General features: G+C 38.6%; 1 protein-coding gene across 2 annotated transcripts in view; it reads right to left on the bottom strand.

Moving 5' to 3' along the window:
* Positions 1 to 955: 955 nt before the first annotated feature.
* Positions 956 to 22,963, bottom strand: part of ranbp10 (RAN binding protein 10) — a 158,577-nt gene continuing 136,569 nt past the window's right edge. Inside the window, exons 6-14 of one of the 2 annotated variants that reach the window (XM_072279498.1) lie at positions 21,605 to 21,789; positions 21,395 to 21,534; positions 16,041 to 16,149; positions 14,601 to 14,749; positions 14,063 to 14,261; positions 12,706 to 12,830; positions 8,907 to 9,052; positions 6,004 to 6,115; positions 956 to 5,601 (exon numbers count right to left, since the gene is read on the bottom strand). In XM_072279498.1, the coding sequence (XP_072135599.1) occupies positions 5,471 to 5,601; positions 6,004 to 6,115; positions 8,907 to 9,052; positions 12,706 to 12,830; positions 14,063 to 14,261; positions 14,601 to 14,749; positions 16,041 to 16,149; positions 21,395 to 21,534; positions 21,605 to 21,789 (1,296 nt within the window). In that variant the 3' untranslated portion in view covers positions 956 to 5,470. The remainder of the gene's footprint in view (positions 5,602 to 6,003; positions 6,116 to 8,906; positions 9,053 to 12,705; positions 12,831 to 14,062; positions 14,262 to 14,600; positions 14,750 to 16,040; positions 16,150 to 21,394; positions 21,535 to 21,604; positions 21,790 to 22,963) is intronic. The other variant, XM_072279499.1, reaches the window with a different exon arrangement.

Here is a 22,963-nt window from a genome sequence, read left to right as displayed (position 1 = left end):
TCCTCCACACACTTGTTGTTAAGTAGCCAGACAAAAAGTGTGCAAGTAATCTTTTTGATCGTTGAGTGCTTTTCTTCCTTGGTTACTAACAGTGGTAAATGTGTTTGTGCAATGTAAATTACTTGCATTTACTTGTATGGTTTACAAGGGAAATTCTACTTAATTTAGTGCATTTGGCTAAAATTGTGTCACCATTGCCCAGAGGCCAGCCAGCAGTTGTTATGGGAAAACAATCTGCTATATTGTAGTCTCCTTTTGTTGACCTAATCTGCTCATTTCTTAAACTTTTGATCTTTTCCAAAAGATGCACAGCCAGAACGCTGGAGGAACTTAGCAGGTCAGGCAGCATCCTACGGAAATGAACAAACAGTGAATGTTTCAGGCCAAAACCCTTCATCAGGACTGGAAAGGGGAAGATGCCAGATTAAAAAGGTGGGGGGAGGGAAGAAGGACAAACTGGAAGATGATAGCTGAAGTCAGGTGGGTGGGAAAGGTAAAGGGCTGGAGAAGCAGGAATCTGACAGGAGAGGAGTGGACCACGGGAAAAAGGAAAGGAAGTGGGAAAAAGGAAAGGAAGTGGGACATCGGGGGAGGTGATAGACAGGTGAGAAGAAGGAGGTAAGAAGCCAGAGTGGTGATTAGAAGAAGAGGGAAGGGGGAGGGGAAAATGTTACTGGAAGGAGAAATCGATTTCGTGTCATCAGGTTGGAGGCTACCTAGACGGAATATGAGGTGTTGCTCCTCCACTCTGAGATTGGTGAGGTTGGGATTTTGGTGCAGAGAAAATGAGCTGATTTCAGTTTCTTAACTGAAAGATGTGGTTGTGTGAAACAACCAAACTGCTAAATGTATCCCACACCACTCGAGAAAAATGAATTTTGAATACAATATACACAATAAAGAGGAGGACTTATATATTTCACATTAATGTTAATGTGGTGTTAAAATAAATTGCTTTGTTAAGATGGTAAAATGAAATTTAATGGCATACATAAAAACAGATAAGAAATATACTTTATTTTCAGATTATTAACTTTCAGAAAATAAACTATCCAGCCACTCGAACTAAACTTGAACTGATCTAATTTGTCATCTAACTTCAAAACTTACAATGAGAAAAATCTGTAAATATATTGGTGTCATTCAGCCTATAGTTTCTTTTTTTAATTTGCTTTAGCAGTGGATAGAGGCTGACTGAATGAAAAACATTTTTTGTCAAATCCCTCTCTTTAATTGTGGAGAGAGAGTATTGTGCGCAATGTTTCACAGTGACATCACTGGATTTTTAACAACTGGAGATCTACTATGTCTGCTTAAATGTTGCTATAATCCAAAATATGTTGAAAACAAGGCCAAGAGTAACAAGATAAGATGAGGGGTGAACCATTGTCAGTGTCATTAATTTTCAGATTGTGGATTAATTCCACAAACTTCCCTTTTAATTAACCCCCTGACAAATTCAAATACAAGGCATTAACTTTAAGGTTGGATTCATTAACATTGTCTTACAATTTTAAATAAACAGAATCTCCAGAAGATGAAGAGTTAAACTTAAAAAGGCTCCATTAACCCAAGAACATTATGGAAAACATTGTATAAAATTAGAATATCAATGCTGTTAAATTACTCTGCTAGGAGCAAAAATACCACATGTAAAGGACACATTAAACCACCGTGTGTTGCCCATTCTGCATGCATTTGTGCCTTGCAAAACTGCAAAATGTGTCACATTATTTGAAAACTGTCTCAGGATTCTGACAGTTATGCAAAAGACTAACAAGCTGACAGGGATGATACAGAGGCATTAATAGCCTTCAAATTAACTTAAAAGTAATAATCTGGAATGGAATACTTGGGTTGAAATTCATATTTGCTGTTCAATGTGCAATATAGTAGCAGCTGTGCATTGAACTATATGTACTTAAGAAATCTGATTCCATTAACTTCAGTAGAATCGATTTCAGAAGCGAATTGGCACTCAAATGTGTGTGCAATGCACATTTCGCTGAATTTCTTCCCATCTCCTGTAGACCATAAAATTCTAGCAGTTTTGTAGTTCTCACAACTCACTATGTTATTGCCCCCTTTTCCCATTTGTTTCTACAGCATACACTGTACTACTTTTAAAGTTCCACTACACATCTGAAGGGAACAAGTACTTTGCTATGGATTCTGATTTTTATAAACACTTTGAAATATCTACACCAATGTCTGATGTTCATAAGATAAATCCAACTCTGTCAGAGAGTGGCTAGTATATTCATTGTAATTCACAGGCAAAATAACTTCCAGACGTCTTTGATATTTTGGTCTCCTCAGCTGGCCTTCCTCCCTTCATCACCGGCCCAAACTAGTCTGATTTTGTAGTGAATTAATATTCTTCACAATGTATGAATTCTTGCATGCATGAGCAAAAAATCCATGCATAGCAGAACAGTTCCACTTGTTTTTGCTTTAGACTTCAAACCTTACCCTGCCATCTATATGAACCCTTCTCCATCCCACCAAGCCACACCAGTAGCTCATGGGGGTAAAACTCTCCATCAGAGTTACTCAATCCATGTGCAGAATTAAAACTTGGAGATGTCAGTCAGCTCTGTTCCATTATCACACTTGTGTTAAATTTATGCGCACAGAACTGCTCATCCAGGCTTGATAAAAAAAATGAAACAAGAATTGTATTTTTTTATACATAACTTGGCCTTCTAAAACTTAGCATTCTCAAAGCATTGCCAGAAATCTTGTATCAATAACAGACTGTTCCTTCAATTTTGTGGGTTGCACAAGTGCTTAGATATTAAAATGTACATTGTCAAAAAAAAAACAGCTACACAATGCCACAGTTCCCAGACAAATGCAATATCTTAAATTCCTAAAGCTGGAATTTTTGAGGTATTAGATTTGTTGCAGAACTACACCACCAACTAATACAATGGATAGTCAGTCACGAGGACTATTATATGTTAACAAGCTTCAGGGACTGGCTAAGAAGAAAATATTCAACTCCATCATTTCTGTCTACTTCATTATGGCAGATTAATGTGGGATAGGAAGGAATTTGGCAAAATAGCTCTCCTTGTCAAACAGCAACTAACAACATGGGGAAGTTAAATATGTGGGTAAAATCATAACAAGAAATTTGGAATGGAATTTTTTTTTGAAGTGACATAATTGTAATGTAACATTTGAAATAGCCATCATATTCAAAAGGCCAAAAGAAAAACAATACCAAGATGTTAATTTAAAAATGTGTTTCCTGTAAATTGACTTTTCATCAATAATTCTTCCTACACGGTACCACTATTTTCTGTGCAGAGGTTTGATCAATTTTAACTAATATGAAACTAATTAGTGCACAAGATGGAAAAAGTACCCAAAATGGAAATAATTCATCTGAACCCAGAGACTCTTCAGATTTGCTCATAATCATAGAAGCCTTGTACAAACCCATCAGCTCCCTTTCTAAGAAATGGCAAGTAGTTCTGCTTTCCACTGAAGTTATGTTTAGCCACATTATCTTCTTTTCCACATTCACATCCAAATTTTATCGTTTTGGTTCCCCATTTCCACACCTAATACCAAGTTCAATTATAGGAGAATCAGGCAAGTCAACAGCATAAAAGGTTTTAAATTAAAATAGGATCATGTAAGGATTTTCCAGCATCAAAACCTCCTACTTATTGGAGCAGTGCTATGCCACTATAATCTGCACAAAGTGCACATACCTCCAAATTCTTCCTTATATGCAAACAGCTGCATTTCTTTCTTGAAATTATTCTTTGGGAACTATAATTGAATTAATTCTAGGTTATGATGATAGAATTACATTTAGCATCAAATTCTGAAGATGAGTCACTGAATCCAAATTAGACTAGCACCAGTGGAAGGGAATTCAAGGATAATAGCCTAAATAAAAAACTAATAAAACGCAACATTTACTAGAACTGCATTGTGCAACTGCCTTTAACTCTCAAGTGACATACTATAGCTCCAATTCCATCTCTCCTGCTATGACTTAGACTAATTACTCAGAACATGCTTTAATTCCTGATTACAGTTTATTCTCCTAATATGAAATTATTCTTTTTGAAAAATTATTCACCAATAATACTGCCCGACTTTAAGCAACTAGGTTCCTTTTTCTGATATTTGAGATTGTAACAGGAATCCACAGCACTGTTCCATCTTCTCGGTTTATGTGTGGAACTTTGTTCTTTGGAGAGTTAGATTTATGATGTAACAATAACCTGATGATTTCTTTTAAGTGGTACAATTACATTGACATGAGTTTAAAGATTAACATCTACTAGAAAAGATTGTTCAATAAATAATATTGCAGAGCTTAGCTCAAAATGTGGAATCAGTGCTATAGTAATCAGGCATCTGTGGAATTAGTTACTAGTCAACTAGCTTTACCGAGGTTAATCTGAATTAAAGCAAACACATATTAAGTAAACCTTTCCAAGAGAAGTTTTGTAAACTTGCAGAATTGTATACCTCCAACTATTGTAATTAACATTTGCCTTGATTGATCTAACCTCAAGAAACATAAGCTAGTTTTGCACCCACATTATCTGCCTGCCATTACTTTCCTTGCATCCCAACTCCATTCTACTCTGGCCCAAATTATTAAATGGGATGGCTCAATGGAAGTGTCAGTTTGAGAAGGTGACTTGAACTCACAGCTGCATGTTCATAATGTACGTGGAATAACCTGACATGATGTGGTTTTTAAAGAGTTCCCACAAGGAACAAGTGGAAGTTATGGCTGAATGGCAGAACAGCAAATGAAAGAGCAAAGTGTTAATGAGCAGCATTGTTCCAAATGAATATACACAGGTAGAATATGGTAAAGATGTAAACCAAATATGGTTGATTACTAGGGTTGTAACAAATCAACAGTGTATTTTTTGGTGAAAACTGGGGTGAAAGAAAGGAGAATTAAAAGTTTTGGAAATGATACAGCCCAAAACTTTAGGTGGCCATGAGATTTTATGCTTAAGGAAAAGAAGCCTGGAGTTGAAGCATCATGATTAGTGCTGAGGAACCAGAACAGCACCAGATTATGTTGCTACAATTTCAAGATATTATTTGTCTCATTAAAAAAAATAAACAAATGAAGTTCCTAAATATGTGATCTTTGTTACAGCCCTAATCATAACCAGTAAACAAGAAGCTAGCACAGGACAAAACCTCCAGGTTAAATACTGGCGGCTCAGTGACCAAGAACTCAGAGTGGAATATGCTACATTTATATAGTGCACTACTGCACCCATGATCTCTTCCAAAACACAATGCTTTCAGTCGTGTAACCTGATAAAATGTAATGAGGATGCTGGCAGGAAAGAAGATCAGTCAGCACCTGTGTTGTGGGCAGTGTGATGGTCTTCGAGAAAAGGCGAAGGGTTGCTGTAGGTCTTGAACAGGAGGTGAGGGGGCAGTATCTGAGGTCTTTCCACTGCCACAGCAGCTAGTGCAAATAGTCGTCCACTCTGGCAAATGAACAGGAACCAATCCCTGTATGTGCCATTAGCCGGAGGCATTCAGAGGCCTGGCCCAGTGCAAGCATCAACGGTGGCTGCTTTGGCAGATTCTGAGATTCTGTGTATGAAAGGAGAGAAGAACAAACAGATATCAGTTTTAACTCTGAATTACTATGTACATTCCAGCATTACAAAGCAAAAACCCAATACCTTTATTATTCTTGCCCATTTAAAATACTGTATTCTTATTAATTTTTTTCTCCTTCCAATTAGATTCTGGACTAAAGTCAAAGAATGAGAAGGTGCGTTCATAGTAGAGTCCCATTAGATTGCATCGGACTTTCTTCACTGAGAACAGGGCAACAGGTGCTGTAAGAAGCCCCTCCATAGTAATAGGCCACACACCTTGCAAGGAAAGACTGACCCAAAATAGGCCTCCATAGAACTAGTGCACAAGGCCGAATTTTTATTGTCATGATTCAAACGATTCAAAATGTGTTCATTTTTTTCTGCTGCTTACCTAAAATAGCACTATTAAGGGCAGCACAGATAGGTTCTCTCTGGATGGGATCAAGCTGTTGCCCAACTGGACAGCTCCAAGGATCAGAGTACGCTAGCAGGCTAAATGCATCCTGCAAAAGATTTTTAAAAAGTAACAGCAGATCTTAACAAAATGCTTGAACACTACATAGGAGTTACCCGATTCTGATCTTATGCATTTTTACTCTACACCCCCAACTGTCCAAGTATATAAATATATCCTTTATCCAAAAAAGCAGGTGACCTTCTTTCAGGCCTCTACCTATATCGCTATTCAGCTACGAAAAGTGCAATAGCAGATTGTAAGGGAGGCTTTCAATGACAGCTCCTCATAGCAGTATGCCAACTCACTGTGATACAATCTCCAGATACATTAAGCACATTATTCAATCTAATTGGTTGTAAATAATGGCAACATTATTTAGGAAACTTTGTTTGCTAGGATTTATAGAAGAGTTGCACTTTACAATGGGTTTCAAAGCAAAATATACTTAGTCTTTAAAAAAAATACTAATTTTTGTTTGTCTACCTCAGTAAGTGACAAACCCGGAGGCTCTAGCTCCAAGGTACCATGGTAGGTATCGTTTCACTTTGGGTGGTCAAGAGTAAATATTGATGTTAAAAAGACCTCCTGAGAATAAGAGAGCTGAGGAAAAAAAGGATTGAAAAACACTCAGAAAATTAGTATGGCTGAAGGCATTTAAAAGATATTCTTTCTCAGCAAAGTGACTGAATGATATAGGAAGGCATTATGTGCTTAGTATTTGAAAGGATGACATGAAGCAAATGAGAAAGCTAATTTAACGAGGACGGCACAGTGGTTCAATCCCACTGCTGACTGGGAGTGGTTTTTATGTTCTCCCCATGACCACGTGGGTTTCCTCTGGGTGTACTGGTTTCCTCCCACATACATTCCAAAGTTCCAACACGTATGGGCTGTCCCTAGCACATCCTCAGCCTGTGTTGAACTGACACATTTCACTGCATTTTGATGACTTCCCTCTACAGTACATGTGGCAAATAAACCAAATCTTTAATTTTTTTCTTTTTAAATTCTGATAGTTAACTTTATGCTCCTTGTCAGAAGAGAAAATTACTTAACGATTCACATCTAGATTTGTGTTTTTTTATCTAAGGACGTGGGCCCCACAGTAATGCCAATATTCCTAATTAACTTCTCAGTCAAGAGTCAACTAAATGGATGTGTTTGGAGGTACACAGAGGGCAGACCAAGTAAGGACAACAAAGTTTCTTCCCTGAAGGACATATGTGAAGCAGACAGACTTTTTACAAAATCTGTGGTTTCATGGTCAAGATTTAATTAATTATTTCCATGTAAGTTACTCATTTATCATGTTAGGATTATAACTCATAGTACTGGATAAATATCTCACATCTCTGGCTGCTTATCTAGTATACTCCTGTACTCACGTCTTCCTCAAATCTCTCTCCAAAATGTTGCAAGGCTATGATACAAATATTACAAATGACCTCCAGTGACTTTTCTTGCTCTACATTCTATTCTGCTAAATGTCACTGCAGATTCTGCTGTGTACATACATCTATTGATGCTTCTGGACACATCTTCAGTGATGTTCCTGGAATCATCAGGTGTTTCGGGTCTTTCAACATCATACAACCTCCTCCAGGTGACCCAGCCGGGGCTGATCAGACCCCAGCTTGTGTCCAGATGGCTAGCAACTTATGACTCCATGGCTTCCCTCTTTTGAGCCACAGCCATCTTGAGGCCCTCTCTGCCGCATCAGTGGTACTGCAATGGCTTTCCTCTTCCTCTCTCCCTCGAAGCCCAAAATGCTGAAGGCTCTAACTAAGGAGCGGGCTGCGAATCCCCTACAACCAACCTCCACTGGGAGACACCTCACTCTCCATCCAGCCTGCTGACAGTCGCTGACCAGTCCTGCGTATTTGGAGAGCTTCCTTTCAAAGGCCTCTTCCTACCTATCTTCCCATGGGACTGTTAGCTCCAGCAGCACCACTTGCTTAGTATATAGCTCATGTTTTTTAATCAATTTCATTGTCAGTGAGTTTTTTGTCTTAGTTTAAATATCCTACTAAAACCAGAAGTATGGGTGCTCTACCTAGGCCCGACACTAGGCTAAGCACAATTTCACAAACAGCTTGACCACAAGAGCTTATACTTAAAGAAATTAATTTTTTAATACCTACCTCAGTTTAACTTTGTCACATTTTTTTGTTTTACAGGAGCTGTTTGAATAATTATTTTAAAAATATTTAGTGCAACTTCTGAATCCTCTTAAGACACAGGAGCAGAATCAGGTCATTTGGCCTATTAAGACTACTCTACCATTCAACCATTCAATCATGGCTGATTTTTTTATCAACTGTAATCTCCTTCCTTCCCACCCCCACCCCCTGTAACGCTCAACTCCTTCACTCATCAAAAATCTATTAATCTCTGCCTTAAATGTAGCCAATGACTAGGTCTACATACCCTCTGTGGCAATGAATTCCACAGATTCATTGCTCTCTGGTAAACTAGTTCAAAAACTAAAGCGTGACTAATGACACTAAAAAAATTCTTTATCATATACATATTTTATTCAGCAAAAAGTTTAAACCTTAGACATAATTGGCAAAACTTGCTCCCACTAACTAATCACTTCCAACTTGGTCAAATTAAAAGAAAATTATGTTGATTATTTCAACAGGGTTGAAAGAAAATGGCAATCTAACAATAGTTTTGAACCATCTTCTATTGTGTGGTAAAGGAAGCACAATGTAGCTTCTGCAGTTAATTATATGGAAAATGGCTTTGGAAAGGTACACCTTTTGAATGCTACTTATAAACTCATAAACACAATGCTTAACGCTGTAATATTCAAAATACTAAGTGTGCAATACCTGCAACATTTTTTTGTGTGTGGCGTTCTTTCCATATTCTCGGCAAAGTTGTTCACTCAAAGCTTGCAACTCCCGTCCAAACTGGATCATGCGTTCAGTTGCAGCTTGGTTACCTCCACAAAGCTGACGTTGAGGGCAGCTGTCCTCTATAATGGGACAATTAAATCATACAAGTAAATAATCATCACAAAGACGCCAAAATAAGATTTTGTGTCAAAATGAGGATGGCAAGCAAATGAGCTGCTGCACTTCAGTTAAAAGATCAATGTTCAAAGTAAATTTATTACCAAAGTACATGTATGCCACTATATACAACCCTGAGATTCATTGCCTTGCAGACATATTCAATAAATCTATAAAATAATAACCATTACAGAACCAATGAAAAAGCGCACCAACTCGGGCTTTCAACCAGTGTGCAAAAGACAGCAAACTGCAAAAACAGAAAGAAATAATAATCATAAATAAATAAGCAATAAATATTGGGAATGTGAGCTGAAGAGTCTTGAAAGTGAGTCTTTAGGTTGTGGGAACATTTCAATGATGGGAACAAGTGAAGTCATTTCCTCTGGTTCAAGAGCCTGATGGTTGAGGGTTAATAACTGTCCCTGAACCTGGTGGTGAGAGTTCTGAGGCTCCTATACCTTCTTCCTGATTGCAGCAAGGAGAAGAGAGCATGTACTGGGTGGTGGGAGTCCCTGATGATGGATGCCGCTTTCCTTCAACAGCGTTTCACATAGGTGTGCTCAATATGGGGGAGGGCTTTACCCGAGATGGACTGGGCCGTATCCACTACTTTTTGTATGATTTTCTATTCACGGGCATTGGTGTTTCCGTACCAGGCTGTGATGCAGCCTGTCCATGTACTCTCCACTGCACTTCTATAGAAGTTTGTCAAAGTTTTAGATGTCATTCTGAATCTCTACAAACTCCTAAGGAAGTAGAGGCACTGCTGTGCTTTCTTTGTAATTGCACTTAAGTGCTGGCCCAGGACAGGTCCTCAAAAGTAATAACACAGAGGAATTTAAAGTTGCTAGCCTGCTTCCCCTCTGATAAGGACTAGCTCATGGACCTCTGGTTTACTTTTCCTGAAGTCAATGATCAGCTCCTTGGCCTTGCTGACAGTGAGTGAGAGGTTGTTGTTGTGGCACATCTCAGCCAGATTTTCAGTCTCCCTTCTGTAGGCTGACTCATCACCACCTTTGATTCCGCCAATGACAGTGGTGTTGTCTGCAAACTTGCGTTTGGCATTAGAGCTATACTTGGCCTCACAGTCATAAGTGTACAGCAAGTAGAGCCGGGGACTAAGCACACAGCCTTGTGGTACACCTCTGCTAAAGGAGATTGCAGGGAATATGTTGTTGTCAATCCAAAATAATTGTGGTCTACAAGTGAGGAAATCGAGGATCCAATTGCAAAAGGAGGTATTGAGGTCAAGGTCTTGAAGCCTATTGATTAGGTTTGAGGGGATGATAGTATTGAATGTTGAGCTGTACTTGATAAGGAGCATCTTGATGTATGTATCTTTGCTGTCCAGATGTTCAGGGTTGAGTGATAGTCTTTGAGGCAGGTCACCACACTCTTCTTAGGAACTGGTATAATTGAAGCCTGCTTGAAGCAGGTGGGTACCTCGCACTACCAAAGCGAGAGGTTAAAGATCTCAGTGAACAGTCCAACCAGTTGATCAGAACAGGTGTTTAGTATTTGGCCAGGTACCCTGCCTGGGCCATATGTTTTTTGTTGGTTCACCCTCCTGAAGGCTGCTCGCACGTTGGCCTCAGAAACTGAAATCACTGGTATCAGGGGCTGTGGGAGTTCATGATAGTTCCTCCATGTTTTTATGGTCAAAGTGACCATAAAAGGCATTGAGCTGATCAGGGAAGTGAAGCCCTGCTGTCGCCTATCTTGCTCGATTTAACTTTATAAGAAGAAATAAAAAAAAATAGGATTCTAACGTAGTTAGCACACATTAGAACACTATTTAAAAACATTAATGCCCATCTAACAGATGTGTTATGCAAAATTTTGGCACAGCTTATGGAGTCTCTGTGCAAATTAAGACTGTAATGTCTTACAGAAATTTATTTAAAAAGTAATGTTTTTAGTACTAGTGGTTTGATAGCATTTGATATAACACCTCCCACTAATAGTCTTTTTTTCTTAATTTATGGTTATTTTAGCTGTGTCAGGTGGACACAGAGGTGATAGTGAAGGAATTGCTATAGAATGTAGATACTACGTACATCAGTCAGAAGAAGATGGTGGATCTCAGATGATCAGGTATCAAGGCATAAGCAACACTTTTTGATGTCAAAAGTGGAAAGTGGGACTTCTGTCTGCAAGGGCTATGGTCTAAAAAAGGAAGCAACTAAAATTTGCTTTGGTGTGTTGCAAGATGTGAGATTGGGGAGAGGGGAAAAATAAGTTAGTGGGGCTGGGTTGAGAAAGTGAATGGAGCTAAGAGTAAGAGAAGCATTTTTAAAAAATACAAGCAAAGCTAAAAACAGAATGTTGTCTGGACCAAGTTCTGAAAGCTTAAAACATAATGCTTTAACATATGGGACTGAATGACAGGGATGGAAAGGTACAAAATGAACTGCAAGCTCGAGGAAAACTTACAAGTATTTTATTATTTAACTTCATTACTCACCTTTTAAAAACTTTTAAAAATTGAGAGCATCGTTAGTGATTACAACTGAGTTGGCAATAATAGTAAACGCTTGAAGTCCCATAGAAAAACTGGCCTATTATTATACCTAATGTAAGCTAGCAGCATATGATCACAAACAAACGTAGAATGATTAGATAAAAATCAGGAAATGCGATTCAATAAAGCCTTCTGGCTAACATTGGGAGGTGGCTTAAGGAGGCTGATTGACATTGCTATAAGGAATGACTTCAAAACAGAAGTTGTGAAGACTAGGAAGTTGCATAAAGGAACTGTAATATTGATGAAAATAATACCAAAGTAGTCCACAGTTAGAATAGTTATAATTAATAAGAGATGGATAAGATTTTGAGGTCATGGGAGGTAGTAAAACTGAACAGGGATTGAATAAAATCATACAAGGTATATGTGTTATTGACTACAGGGAATGAGATTGTGGAATGGGGATGCCAGGATAATGGAGTGGTAGAGGTCAGGGATCAGTGGAGAGAGTGTCAATTGGAGGGATTCAGTAAGTAGTATCTGAGCTTATGGGATATTGTCAGCTGGGTGTGGGGTTGGAAGAGGATGATTCAACCGCTGAGCATCAGTATTGTGGGTTCTGGGTGGAGCAGTCAGGCAATAAATCTACTCATGGAGGAGAATCTATGAGGTTTGTGACTGGGATGGGTAGGGCATAGTTAGTGCAAGGATTAGTTGCCATACTGGGTAAGTACATTACCTAAAGAGGACTTACTTCAAACAGGAACCTATCCATACTCTCCTGCCTAGAATGCACTCATGGTGATGCAGTCAACTCCGCCAACAAGAGCAAGAAGGTAATTTCCAAAACCAAAACTGAACTACACATTTCTATTTTTAGAGCAAGTTTTTCAACAGCAAAGGAGTTCAATTTAAGGAGGTGAAAGTCAGGAAAGGAAGCAATGTGAGATTTGTAAATAAAATATTTCTATATGACAAGGACATTTGAGTACAGAATCACACTAACTTCCTATTGAAATATTGAGCTTCCATAACTTCTCCATCTTTTTATTCCCTCTTCTTTCCAAACATAATTGTGCTCATATCTATCACCTGGCCCTTTCTTAGCTCATGCAACACCCACACCACTGTCCCTGTGTCTTATCCTACCCATGCTGGACTCATCTGTTTGCAGGATTTCTTCGTGTTTATAGTTGCCATTCATTATTCTACTGGAGGAATTTTCCAAGACTCCATTGGTGTAGTGCTCTGGTTCCATTTCCATTTCGCTGTCACTGTTGAACAACAATAAATAAATCAGGCAGGAAAATCCTCTATCAAATTTCGGGCAAAAATCTGCTGAGAAACCAAAACATAGACAGCAGTATCTTCATCTGCTCAGTAAACTTAGTCTAATCTTTTCTGCTTTAAGGTGATTATTTTAATCACGACAATTATATAACCATGAGTAGGAATTCATCAAAAAAGGAATCAGATGTTTTTGCTCTCCCCAGGGGAGCTAAAACAAACAAATGAAAGAAACAGGTTTCAAATTACCTTCCCAATTTATCGAGTATTATGTTTAAAGATGCTTTCCCTATTCTCAAGGTGCTTGAAATCAAAAGGGAATATCCTATTTATTTTAAGAAAAGGTCACTGTATTTAGAGATCACTATCAAGGTAGATACATGTGCCTAAATAGCTGATAAATCAAAAATAATTTTATTGAAACTTAGTTACCCCCTTCCCTAATCAGCAAGCTATTGCTAAAGAATTGCCAAATTACCTATTTCATTTGGCTATTTGTTTGCCGGTCCGGGTTATTCTCTCTGACTTCCTCTGAATTGAACTGGACTATAAAACAGTCTACACTGGACTGTGTTTGGTATCTGGAAACTGTTAAATGCACCTTTGGTAAACCTCGATCAGAGGTCTGAACATTTTGGAATTTTAATAGCAAACAAAAAACAAATTAATTAAGCATCAATGATGCCAGCTGTTCTCTCTCTCAAGATGGATATTTCAGATAGATGCCAGTTTTCCCCAACTTACCGTAGGTAAAAAGAACATACAGCTGTAAACACCTCCAGCTTTTGATAAATTTTGTTAATGCATTAGTACTGCTGAGTCTACACCCCAAGAATCATCTCTGACCAGAAACTAAATTGGACTTGCCACATAAATAGTGTCACTACAAGGCCAAATTAAATACTGGATAACTTGATGTGAGTATGTAACATGACACAAAACTCTTAGATCCCTCATTTACAATGATTAAATATTGTATTTCAAATATCACTTCATCAGAAAGAATTCAAAGATACATATTAAATATTTGGGTGATTATTTCCTGTGAATCTAGGAAATGGAAATCAATCAACACACACAAAACGTGTATTTCCAGCACCTGCAGATTTTTTTCCTTGTTTGTAAACGGAAATCAAATTGCCATTAGTCTGCAAAGATGTTCCTGATCCTGAAAACATTTAAATGTAGTTAACAGGGTTGCGTTGTGACACAAACATACCTGGTTTCCTGATTACTTGTACTACTGTGTTGCTGGGATTTGGAAGAGTCTGTAGAATTGGACTCTGAATAGTTTACAGAGGAAGGTGAGGAAGAAGATGAAGATGATGAAGATGATGAACTTATAGCTGGGTATTTGTTGTGAATTGGTTTGCTTTTCAATGGCACAATTCCATTGCTGCAATTTGGACTTTCTGCTCCTGCAAAACACACAATAAATTTAAAAGAAAGATAAAGCTGTCACTAACTTGACTATGAGTCAAGTGAATTTTATGTAAAAGTGGAGTTGACCTAAGTGAAAGATACAGATGATGTTAATGGCATTTAAAACTAGAGTCCCCACAAAATACATATAAAGAACCAATTGATTTGATGCAAACTCACTAACCTTGCACCACCATCCATAGTTTGGACCGATTAGCACACCAAATAGAACGTGGAGTTAAGAGGAAGGTAGGGTAGTGTGGAGGAGGTGGTCAGGTTTTCTGTGGTGATTAACACAGTTTGAATTGATGAGGAGAAATGGTTCAATACTGCACCTGCATTGTTGATGTGAGAGTTATTGGCTCCATGCCTGGGGCTCATGTTGGGTGATCCAGGGTAGCTACCTTGGGACTTAGGGCTACGGGCACTGAAACAGCGCACTTCACTGTCTGTACCATTCACCATCTCCACAAACTGCCGACATCTATACAAAATTAGTAGAGGAATTGTTGAGCAAAATGTTAGGAACAGGCAATATTAAAATAAAAAAAAACAAAGCAATAACAAGTTCTGTGAAAATATCAAATGGATTTCAGCCACCAGCTGCCCTGATTATAAGTGACCAATTTTGCAATGATTCCACAGAAAAAGGAATTTCTCTTTGCATGGCTAAGCCCATGATGTCAATATAGGATGAAAGCTGTTTGCAGATTCAAAACAGGCTTCGAAACAGGGTGGTGGACACTGTTTATTATTTTCAGGTACAATTGGGTAGTCAAGTCATCAAGTTGTTTGTTATTTAATTATATCACACATAAATAACAAATTAAAGTGCATTAATATTAAATATTGTAAGGTACAGACCAGATTAACCAGTGACCCTTCGAATACAATGTGGCAGGGAGTTCAGAAACCCAATGGCCTGGGGGAAGAAACTGTTTCTCCCCCTGACTGTTCTTGTTTTTAGGCATCAGAGTCTCTTGCCTGATGGTAGAAAGTCAAAGAGGATGCTGGATGGATGGGTGGGATCCTTAATCATATGGACGGTGGTGTCTGAGAAGAGGATGCTGTCCAAGTTGCATGCCATCTTGGACAATGTCTCCCTTCCACTACATAATGTACTGGGTGGGCACAGGAGTACATTCAGCCAGAGACTCATTCCACCGAGATGCAACACTGAGTGTCATAGGAAGTCATTCCTGCCTGTGGCCATCAAACTTTACAACTCCTCCCTTGGAGGGTCAGACACCCTGAGCCAATAGGCTGGTCGTGGACTTATTTCCTGGCATATTTAATTATTTATGGTTTTATATTGCTTTATTTTTGGTTGGTGCAACTGTAACGAAACCCAATTTCCCTCGGGATCAATAAAGTATGACTATGACTATGACTATGAAGGGCCCTGTGTAAACAGCACTCCTGATAAATGTAGGGAGACCCCTATGATTCTCTCAGCTGTTCTCACAATCCTTTGTAGGGACTTCTGGTCTGATGCTCGACCAGAATGTGGTTAGTAGCCAGCAGTGAGCAACCTAACTGTGTTCCTGAAAGGGACTGCTGAAGGCATCTTTAAAAATGCCCTGAGTCAATGCTGCTTTTGTTCTATGACATGCAGTTGCAGCTTAGTCCCTATCCTTATGTACCACGCATCTTGAGGCAGTACATCTACCAGTGGGCTGTGGACGTCCTGTCAACTTTACTCTAGATTTGGATACTTCTCCTTTCTCAAATCCCCACCGAATGCATATTGCCAATTTGGTGTGCAATCTTCTTACTTTAACATAAAAAGCAAGTTTGGGTTACGCTCCAGCAGTCCTGGATACATTTGTTGCGTTGCTTCTATAGCTTCACCCACTCTTCCTGCTAAAACTAGCTTTTGTATTCCTGAAAGACAGAAGGAAATAGATGCAATTACTAATGAATTCCAGCTTCACATGTGCCATTTTTATACAGTGCCTATAAAAAGTATTCCCCCCCCCCCAGAAGCTTTCATGTTTTATGGTTTAACAACACTGAATCACAGTGGATTTAATTTGACTTTTTTCGACACTGATCAACAGAAAAAGACTCAAGTCAAAGTGAAAACAGATCTCTACAAAGTGATCTAAATTAATTACAAATATAAAACACAAAATAATTGATTGCATAAGTATTCACCCCTATAATACGACACACCAAATCATCATTGGTGCAGCCAATCGATTTTAGAAGTCACATAATTAGTTAAATGGAGATCACTGTGGGCAGTTGAGGTGTTTCAATTGATTGTAGTAAAAATACACCTGTATCTGGAAGGTTCAACTGCTGGTGAGTCAGTATCCTGGCAAAAACTACACCATGAAGACAAAAGAACACTTTAAGCAACTCTGAAAAAGTTATTGAAAAGCACATGCTAGGAGATGGATACAAGAAAATTTCCAAGTCACTGAATATCTCTTGGAGTACAGTTAAGTCAATCATCAAGAAATGGAAAGAATATGGCACAGCTGTAAATCTACCCAGAGCAGGCTTTCCTCAAAAACTAAATAATCGTGCAAAAAGGGACTAGTGACGGAGGTCACTAAGAGACCCATGACAACTCTGGAGGAGCTACAAGCTTCAGTGGCTGAGATGGGAGAGACTGCGCACACAACAATTGTTGCCTGGGTGCTTCACCAGTCGCAGCGTTATGGGAGAGGGTTGGAAAGAGAAAGTCCCTGTTGAAAAAAAAACTCAAATGAAATCTCAGCTAGGGTTTGCCAGAAGGCATGTGAGAGACTCTGAAGTCAGCTGGAAGAAGGTACTCTGGTCTGTCGAAACCAAAATTGAGTTTTTTGGCCGTCAGACTAAACGCTATGTTTGGCATAAGCCAAACACCCCACATCATCAAAAACACACCATCCTACGGTGAAGCACGGTGGTGGCTACACCATGCTGTGGGGATGCTTCACTGCAACAAGCTCTGGAAGGCTTGTGAGGGTAGAAGTTAAAATGAATACAGCAAAATACAGGGAAATCCTGGAAGAAAACCTGATGCAGTCTGTAAGAGTACTGAGACTTGGGAGAAGATTTGTTTTTCAGCAAGACAATGACCCCAAGCATAAAATCCAACACAGGAATGACTTAAAAACAACAGTGCCCTAGAGTGGCCAAGTCAGAGTCCAGACCTCAATCCAATTGAGAATTCGTGGCTGGACTTGAAAAGGGCTGTTCACTCATGATCCTCATGTAATCTGACAGCTTGAGCAGTTTTGTAAAGAAGATTGGGGGAAGTATCCAGATATGCAAAGCTGTTAGAGACCTATCCACACAGACTAAAGGCTGTAATTGCTGCCAAAGGTGCACCTGCTAAATACTGGCTTGGGGGGGAGTAATTACACAATCAATTATTTTGTGAAAAATAATTATAATAAATTTAGACCAATTTGTAGAAATTTGTTTTCACTTTGACACAAAAGAGTCTTTTTCTGTTGGTCAGTATTAAAACAATAGCCAAGTTAAATCCACCCTGATTCAATGTTGTAAAACAATAAAACATGAAAATTCCAGGGAGGCGGGAGGGTGAATACTTTTTATAGGCACTGTATATCAAAAAATTAAAATGTTAGAACATTCATGGCTCTGTTGAACTTCAGAAGAAACATCATTAATAATAGAAACCGCTATCTGAAATGGCTCCAGATTAATTGTAGCTGGAAGTCTAGATCAACGTGGCTCTGTCCAAATCCCATTACCTCAATGCTGACTGATTGACTGCAACAACTTACACTAACCATAGTGAAATATCATTACAGGAATGTGTTTCCTAAAACAATTGATTACTTTGGGAGAGAGGCAGAAGAAAGGAAATTAAAGGTCAGTTAATCTGAGGTGAGTGGTTGCGAATGTTGGAATTGATTGTTAAGGATGTGGTTCCGGGGCATTTGGAGGCACATGATAAAATAGGCCGCAGTCAGCATAGTCTTCTCGAGGGAAAATCTTGCCTGACAAATCTGTTGGAATTATTTGAAGAAATAACGAGCAGGATAGACAAAGGAGAATCAGTTGATGTTGTTTACTTGGATTTTCAGGCGGCCTTTGACAACGTGTCACACTACGAGCCAATGGTATTACAGGACAGATTCTAGCATAGATAAAGCAATGACTGATTGGTTGGAGGCAAAGAGTGGGAATAAAGGGAGCCTTTTTTGGTTGGCTACCACTGACTAGTGGAGTTCCACAGGGGTCTGTAATGGGACCGATTATTTTTACATTATATGTCAATGATTTCGATGATGGAATCGATGGCTTTGTTGCAACATTTGCAGACAATATGAAGATTGGTGGAGGAGAAGGTAGTTTTGAGGAAGTTGAGAGGCTACAGAAGGACTTAGACAGATTAAGGGAATGGGCAAAGAAGTGGCAGATGGAATATAGTGTCAGGAAGTGTATGGACGCACTTTGATAGAAGAAATGAAAGGGTTGACTATTTTCTAAATGGAGATAAAATACAAAAAACTGAAGTGCAGAGGGACATGGGAGTCCTTGTGCAGGATTCCCTCAAGGTTAACTTACAGGTTGAGTCTGTGGCAAGAAAGGCAAATGTGATGTTATCATTCATTTCAAGAGCACTAGAATATAAAAGCAAAGATGTAATGTTGAGACTTTATAAAGCACTTGTGAGGCCTAACTTGGAGAACTGTGAGCAGTTTTGCGTCATCTTATCTTAGAAAGAATGTGCTCAAACTGGAGAGGGTTCAAAGGAAGTTCATGAAAATGAACCTGTATTCATTAGAATTCAGAAGAATGAGGGGTGACCTGATTGAAACCTATCAAACAGTGAAAGGCCTTGATAGAGTGGATGTGGAGAGGATGGTGGGAGAGTCTGAGACCAGAGGACACAGCCTCAGAATAGGGGGGCATCCTTTTAGAATGGAGATGAGGAAGAATTTCTTTAGCCAGAGAAACTATGGAATTCTTTGTCACAGGCAGCGGTGGAGGCCAAGTCTTTATGTATATTTAAGGCAGAGGTTGATAGATTCTTGACTGGTCAGGACATGAAGGGATTTGGGGAGAAGGCAGGAGATTAGGGCTAAGAGGAAAAACTCGATCAGCCATGATGAAATGGCGGAGCAGTCTCAATGGGCCAAATGACCTAATTCTGCTCCTATATCTTATGGTTTTTTGAGGTGTGCTTATCAGCTAAATAATGCCATGGTATTTTCTAGGCATGTCTAATACAACAGGAAATACACCTCACCCTAAAGACAGCAGTTCTAACAGAATTCAACCTCAGTATTCCTCTTAAGTACCAAATGTGGATCATGTGCTCAAGTTTTGCAAGAACCTTTCAGCACACAACCTTTTTCCTCATAGCTGAGAACTCAATGACTGAGCCAGGCTGAAACAGGTAGTAAAGTTCCTGCTTTCTGTTAAAAAGATGTGCTTTCTATTTTAGCTTCTGTTCACGGTATTATAGAAATAAAAGCAAAACTGTTTCTGTGCCTACAAGGGGTAGATATTGTCTTAGCAAATCATTGATAATCAAACACAGAACTATTTTATATTTCCAAAGCCAGATAGGTACCAAAATATTAAACTGCTGGTACTATGATGAATTAATAAGTCATAGCCCAGCAAAGAAAACGTTATAGATGGCCGAACTGATTATTTTGAGAAAGTTTTCTCTTTGAAACATTGAAAAGATTATTAGACAGCTGTGGATTATCAGCTCAACTTCAATGTTTAATCCCTCCTGCCACAACTTTATTCTGGTGTGAATATTTAAGATATCTGTCAAATTAGTAGTTTCTGACACTGGACTTCACCGTATTTCACCATGAGGTTTCAGTTCTACATACATATACTGTATTTTTTGTTCTTTCTTCATTCAGATATATGAAAATCAAGAAAACGTAATTATAATCATTAATAGTGAAATGAAAGAGGTGGGTGAAATCATATCTTCTAAGTTACACTTGTAAATGATAAATCAACAGGTAAATGAACAGATTATTGAATTTTAAGATCACTGGGGTTAGTACAGACAAGGAGCTCTGAGGTAAAATATCAACCATGATCATACTGAATAACGAGCAGCCACGAGGGACCAAAGGGCTTATTCAATTCAAGACATTCAAAGGAAAAGAGATATGATTGGGGTTTCGCACACAAGACATAATTTGATTAAAATGTTTTTATTTGTTAATGGCATGTAAACACCAATACCTTTGATAGAACTTAATGTCCATCCATGAGTGCCTGCAGAACTTCCTTTTTGAGAGGTTAACATTCAAATCATTCTAGTGAACTTGGAGTTACACACAGGCTAAATAGATAGGATTTCCTTTCTTGAATGACATTAGTGACTAGATGAATTTTTATGACAATTTGGCAGTTTCATAGACTTAATAACTGGTACTATCTTTTTTCTTCCAGGCTTATTTAATTACCTAAATTAATGTCTCCAGATAAAGTATCCAACCTCTGGAACAATATGTAATAATCAAATTTTTTTCCACTTGCTCAATATTTTCCTATTACCATGAATACATTCATGTTACAAGGGTTACAAGGACTGTGTGGAGGTTACCAGTACATCAGCCAAACAAAGCCAAGCACAAGCATTCTCTATTAAGGGAATCCACCCTAAAATCCCAGTTTTGTGGATGCTGAATTGGCTTCTACAGCCACCCGAGGACCCACCAATAGAAAACGCCTTTGGAGAACATCATACTCAAGAGATCACACTACTACTATTACTGCCTCTACATGGGTACCAATAGTACATTAGTGTAGAGGTCAACTGGGCATTTGTCACACCTGGTACAATATGTTTTCAGCTTGCAGGCTAGGGCAAACTAGCAATGCAAAGCTAAAGCCTGCTATTGACTTCTAGATCATTTAGTTGATCTAAAATGTTTGTTTACCTGTGTGGAAATAAAAATATACATCAGCAGACTGTCCTATTAATAGGGATACCACAGAAATTATTTTCTGCCTCTTTCTTTGAAGTGCAGAGATTAGATGAAGTACTCCTCGGCTGACATTAGGAACCCATTTGATTTGAATGATGGGAGCGTTATACTGGGTATTGTTGTGAGTAATTGAGACAACATATTTAAAATAGAAGTTTCAAATCATTACACAAAGATATTGTTGGCAGGCTTACGCTGTCTGTTTTTGATTGAGTTCTGCTCCTCTTGGATGGTCTGCCCTGCTGCTCTGGCAAAGGCAGTTGCTGTTGCACAGTACCCATGATGCACCAGGTAGGACGACACCAAGCTGCAAAACAAATTCTCACATAATGAGCTAGTTTAAATGTGGTACAAAGCAATTGGCTAACTCTCCATTTATGATAAACAAGGAATATAATTCTTACTTTTGCAGCATTGTCTGCCATTCCCCTAATCTGTCTCCTATGGGGAATCGCTCAATTGTACCATGAATCTTTGCCCTCCACTCCCGCATGTAATCTTCAATGTCAAAGACAAAAGGCTGCTGTCCGAAGTTAGCATCTACTATTTCACCAGGTGTTTGAAGTCCTACTGTCGGGTACAAGTTAGGCTAAAAGACAGAAGTAGTAAAAACAAAATAGCAAAAATGATAATTCAACAATGCAGTTGGTGACTATTAAATGCATTCTGTGGTCAGAGATAGACACATGGTGCCAATCAACTTTAGAGGAAGTGAATTGTTCATCCCAGCCGATTTTGCTTTTCATTAACCTAACTTTGTCTTAACGTAACTGCTGTCTTTTTATTTTCTCTCTCCACACTTTTTCCTTTATTGACTTTGCCAACTAAGTCGAGGCAACCTGTCTGTTCAAATTAAAATCGCAATACTGTATGTAGCACTTGTACATATTAGGCAGCAGTCTGTTTATCATTGCCAACTTTCTTGTCTTTACTCAGTTGTAGTTTGAGTATTAAAATTTGTTGCCTTTCTCTGAAATCTCCATTTATGACTGATATTTGAACATTGTGAAGATTCTGTTCAGTTCATCTATCTTCTCATCTCATTACATATCTTTCTGTATTTATTCTTATGGATAACCAATGAATAGACTACATGAATTGCTTGTCACAGATCAACTTTTGAGGCCCAAAACTAAGTTTGACTGAAGTTTCCTTTACTCTCATAATTGCCCCTTTCGAAGACAAATCTGCTCTTGACTACCTAGTGTTGGCAGAAAATAATTTAAAGAAATAAACAGTGAATATTTATTTAGTCAAAACAGAACTCACTTGAGTGATTACTTCACTGCTGATATATAACAGGCATTGGGAAAATGGAGGCTAAGTAATTAATCAGCCAGGCATAAAACAAGCAGATGTATGCTTCTGGTGATAAAGCAAAAATAGTTCTGGTTGGCTGCAGATTCCATAATTACCTAATGGCAAGTAATTATGTTTCCTCAGTGCTTAAAACCTGTATTAACACACGGACATTATATATCTCAAACAGCAACATAGTTGCAAGTAAATAAAATGATCATAACCATTTGATAATTTTGAGACTTCTCAAACCTTGAGCCCAAGCCAGTTGTACTGAAGAACGAATCTAACACTGAAGAATCTAATTCTATACGGCAAGCACAGGTTTCCGAATTTGTTTTCTGCAAGCACTCAAATGTTGTCAGCTCCATGGTAACTTAGGTTGTAAATGCAATTTCTTATGTGATGCAATGTTGTATTGGCAAGGAGCTCCTACTTTGAATGCTTTGCTCCACTGACTCTGA

The sequence above is a fragment of the Mobula birostris genome, chromosome 15 (genome assembly GCF_030028105.1).
Source record: "Mobula birostris isolate sMobBir1 chromosome 15, sMobBir1.hap1, whole genome shotgun sequence".
In the NCBI taxonomy this organism is placed as follows: Eukaryota; Metazoa; Chordata; class Chondrichthyes; order Myliobatiformes; family Myliobatidae; genus Mobula; species Mobula birostris.
This window is presented reverse-complemented; position numbering and strand designations above follow the sequence as displayed.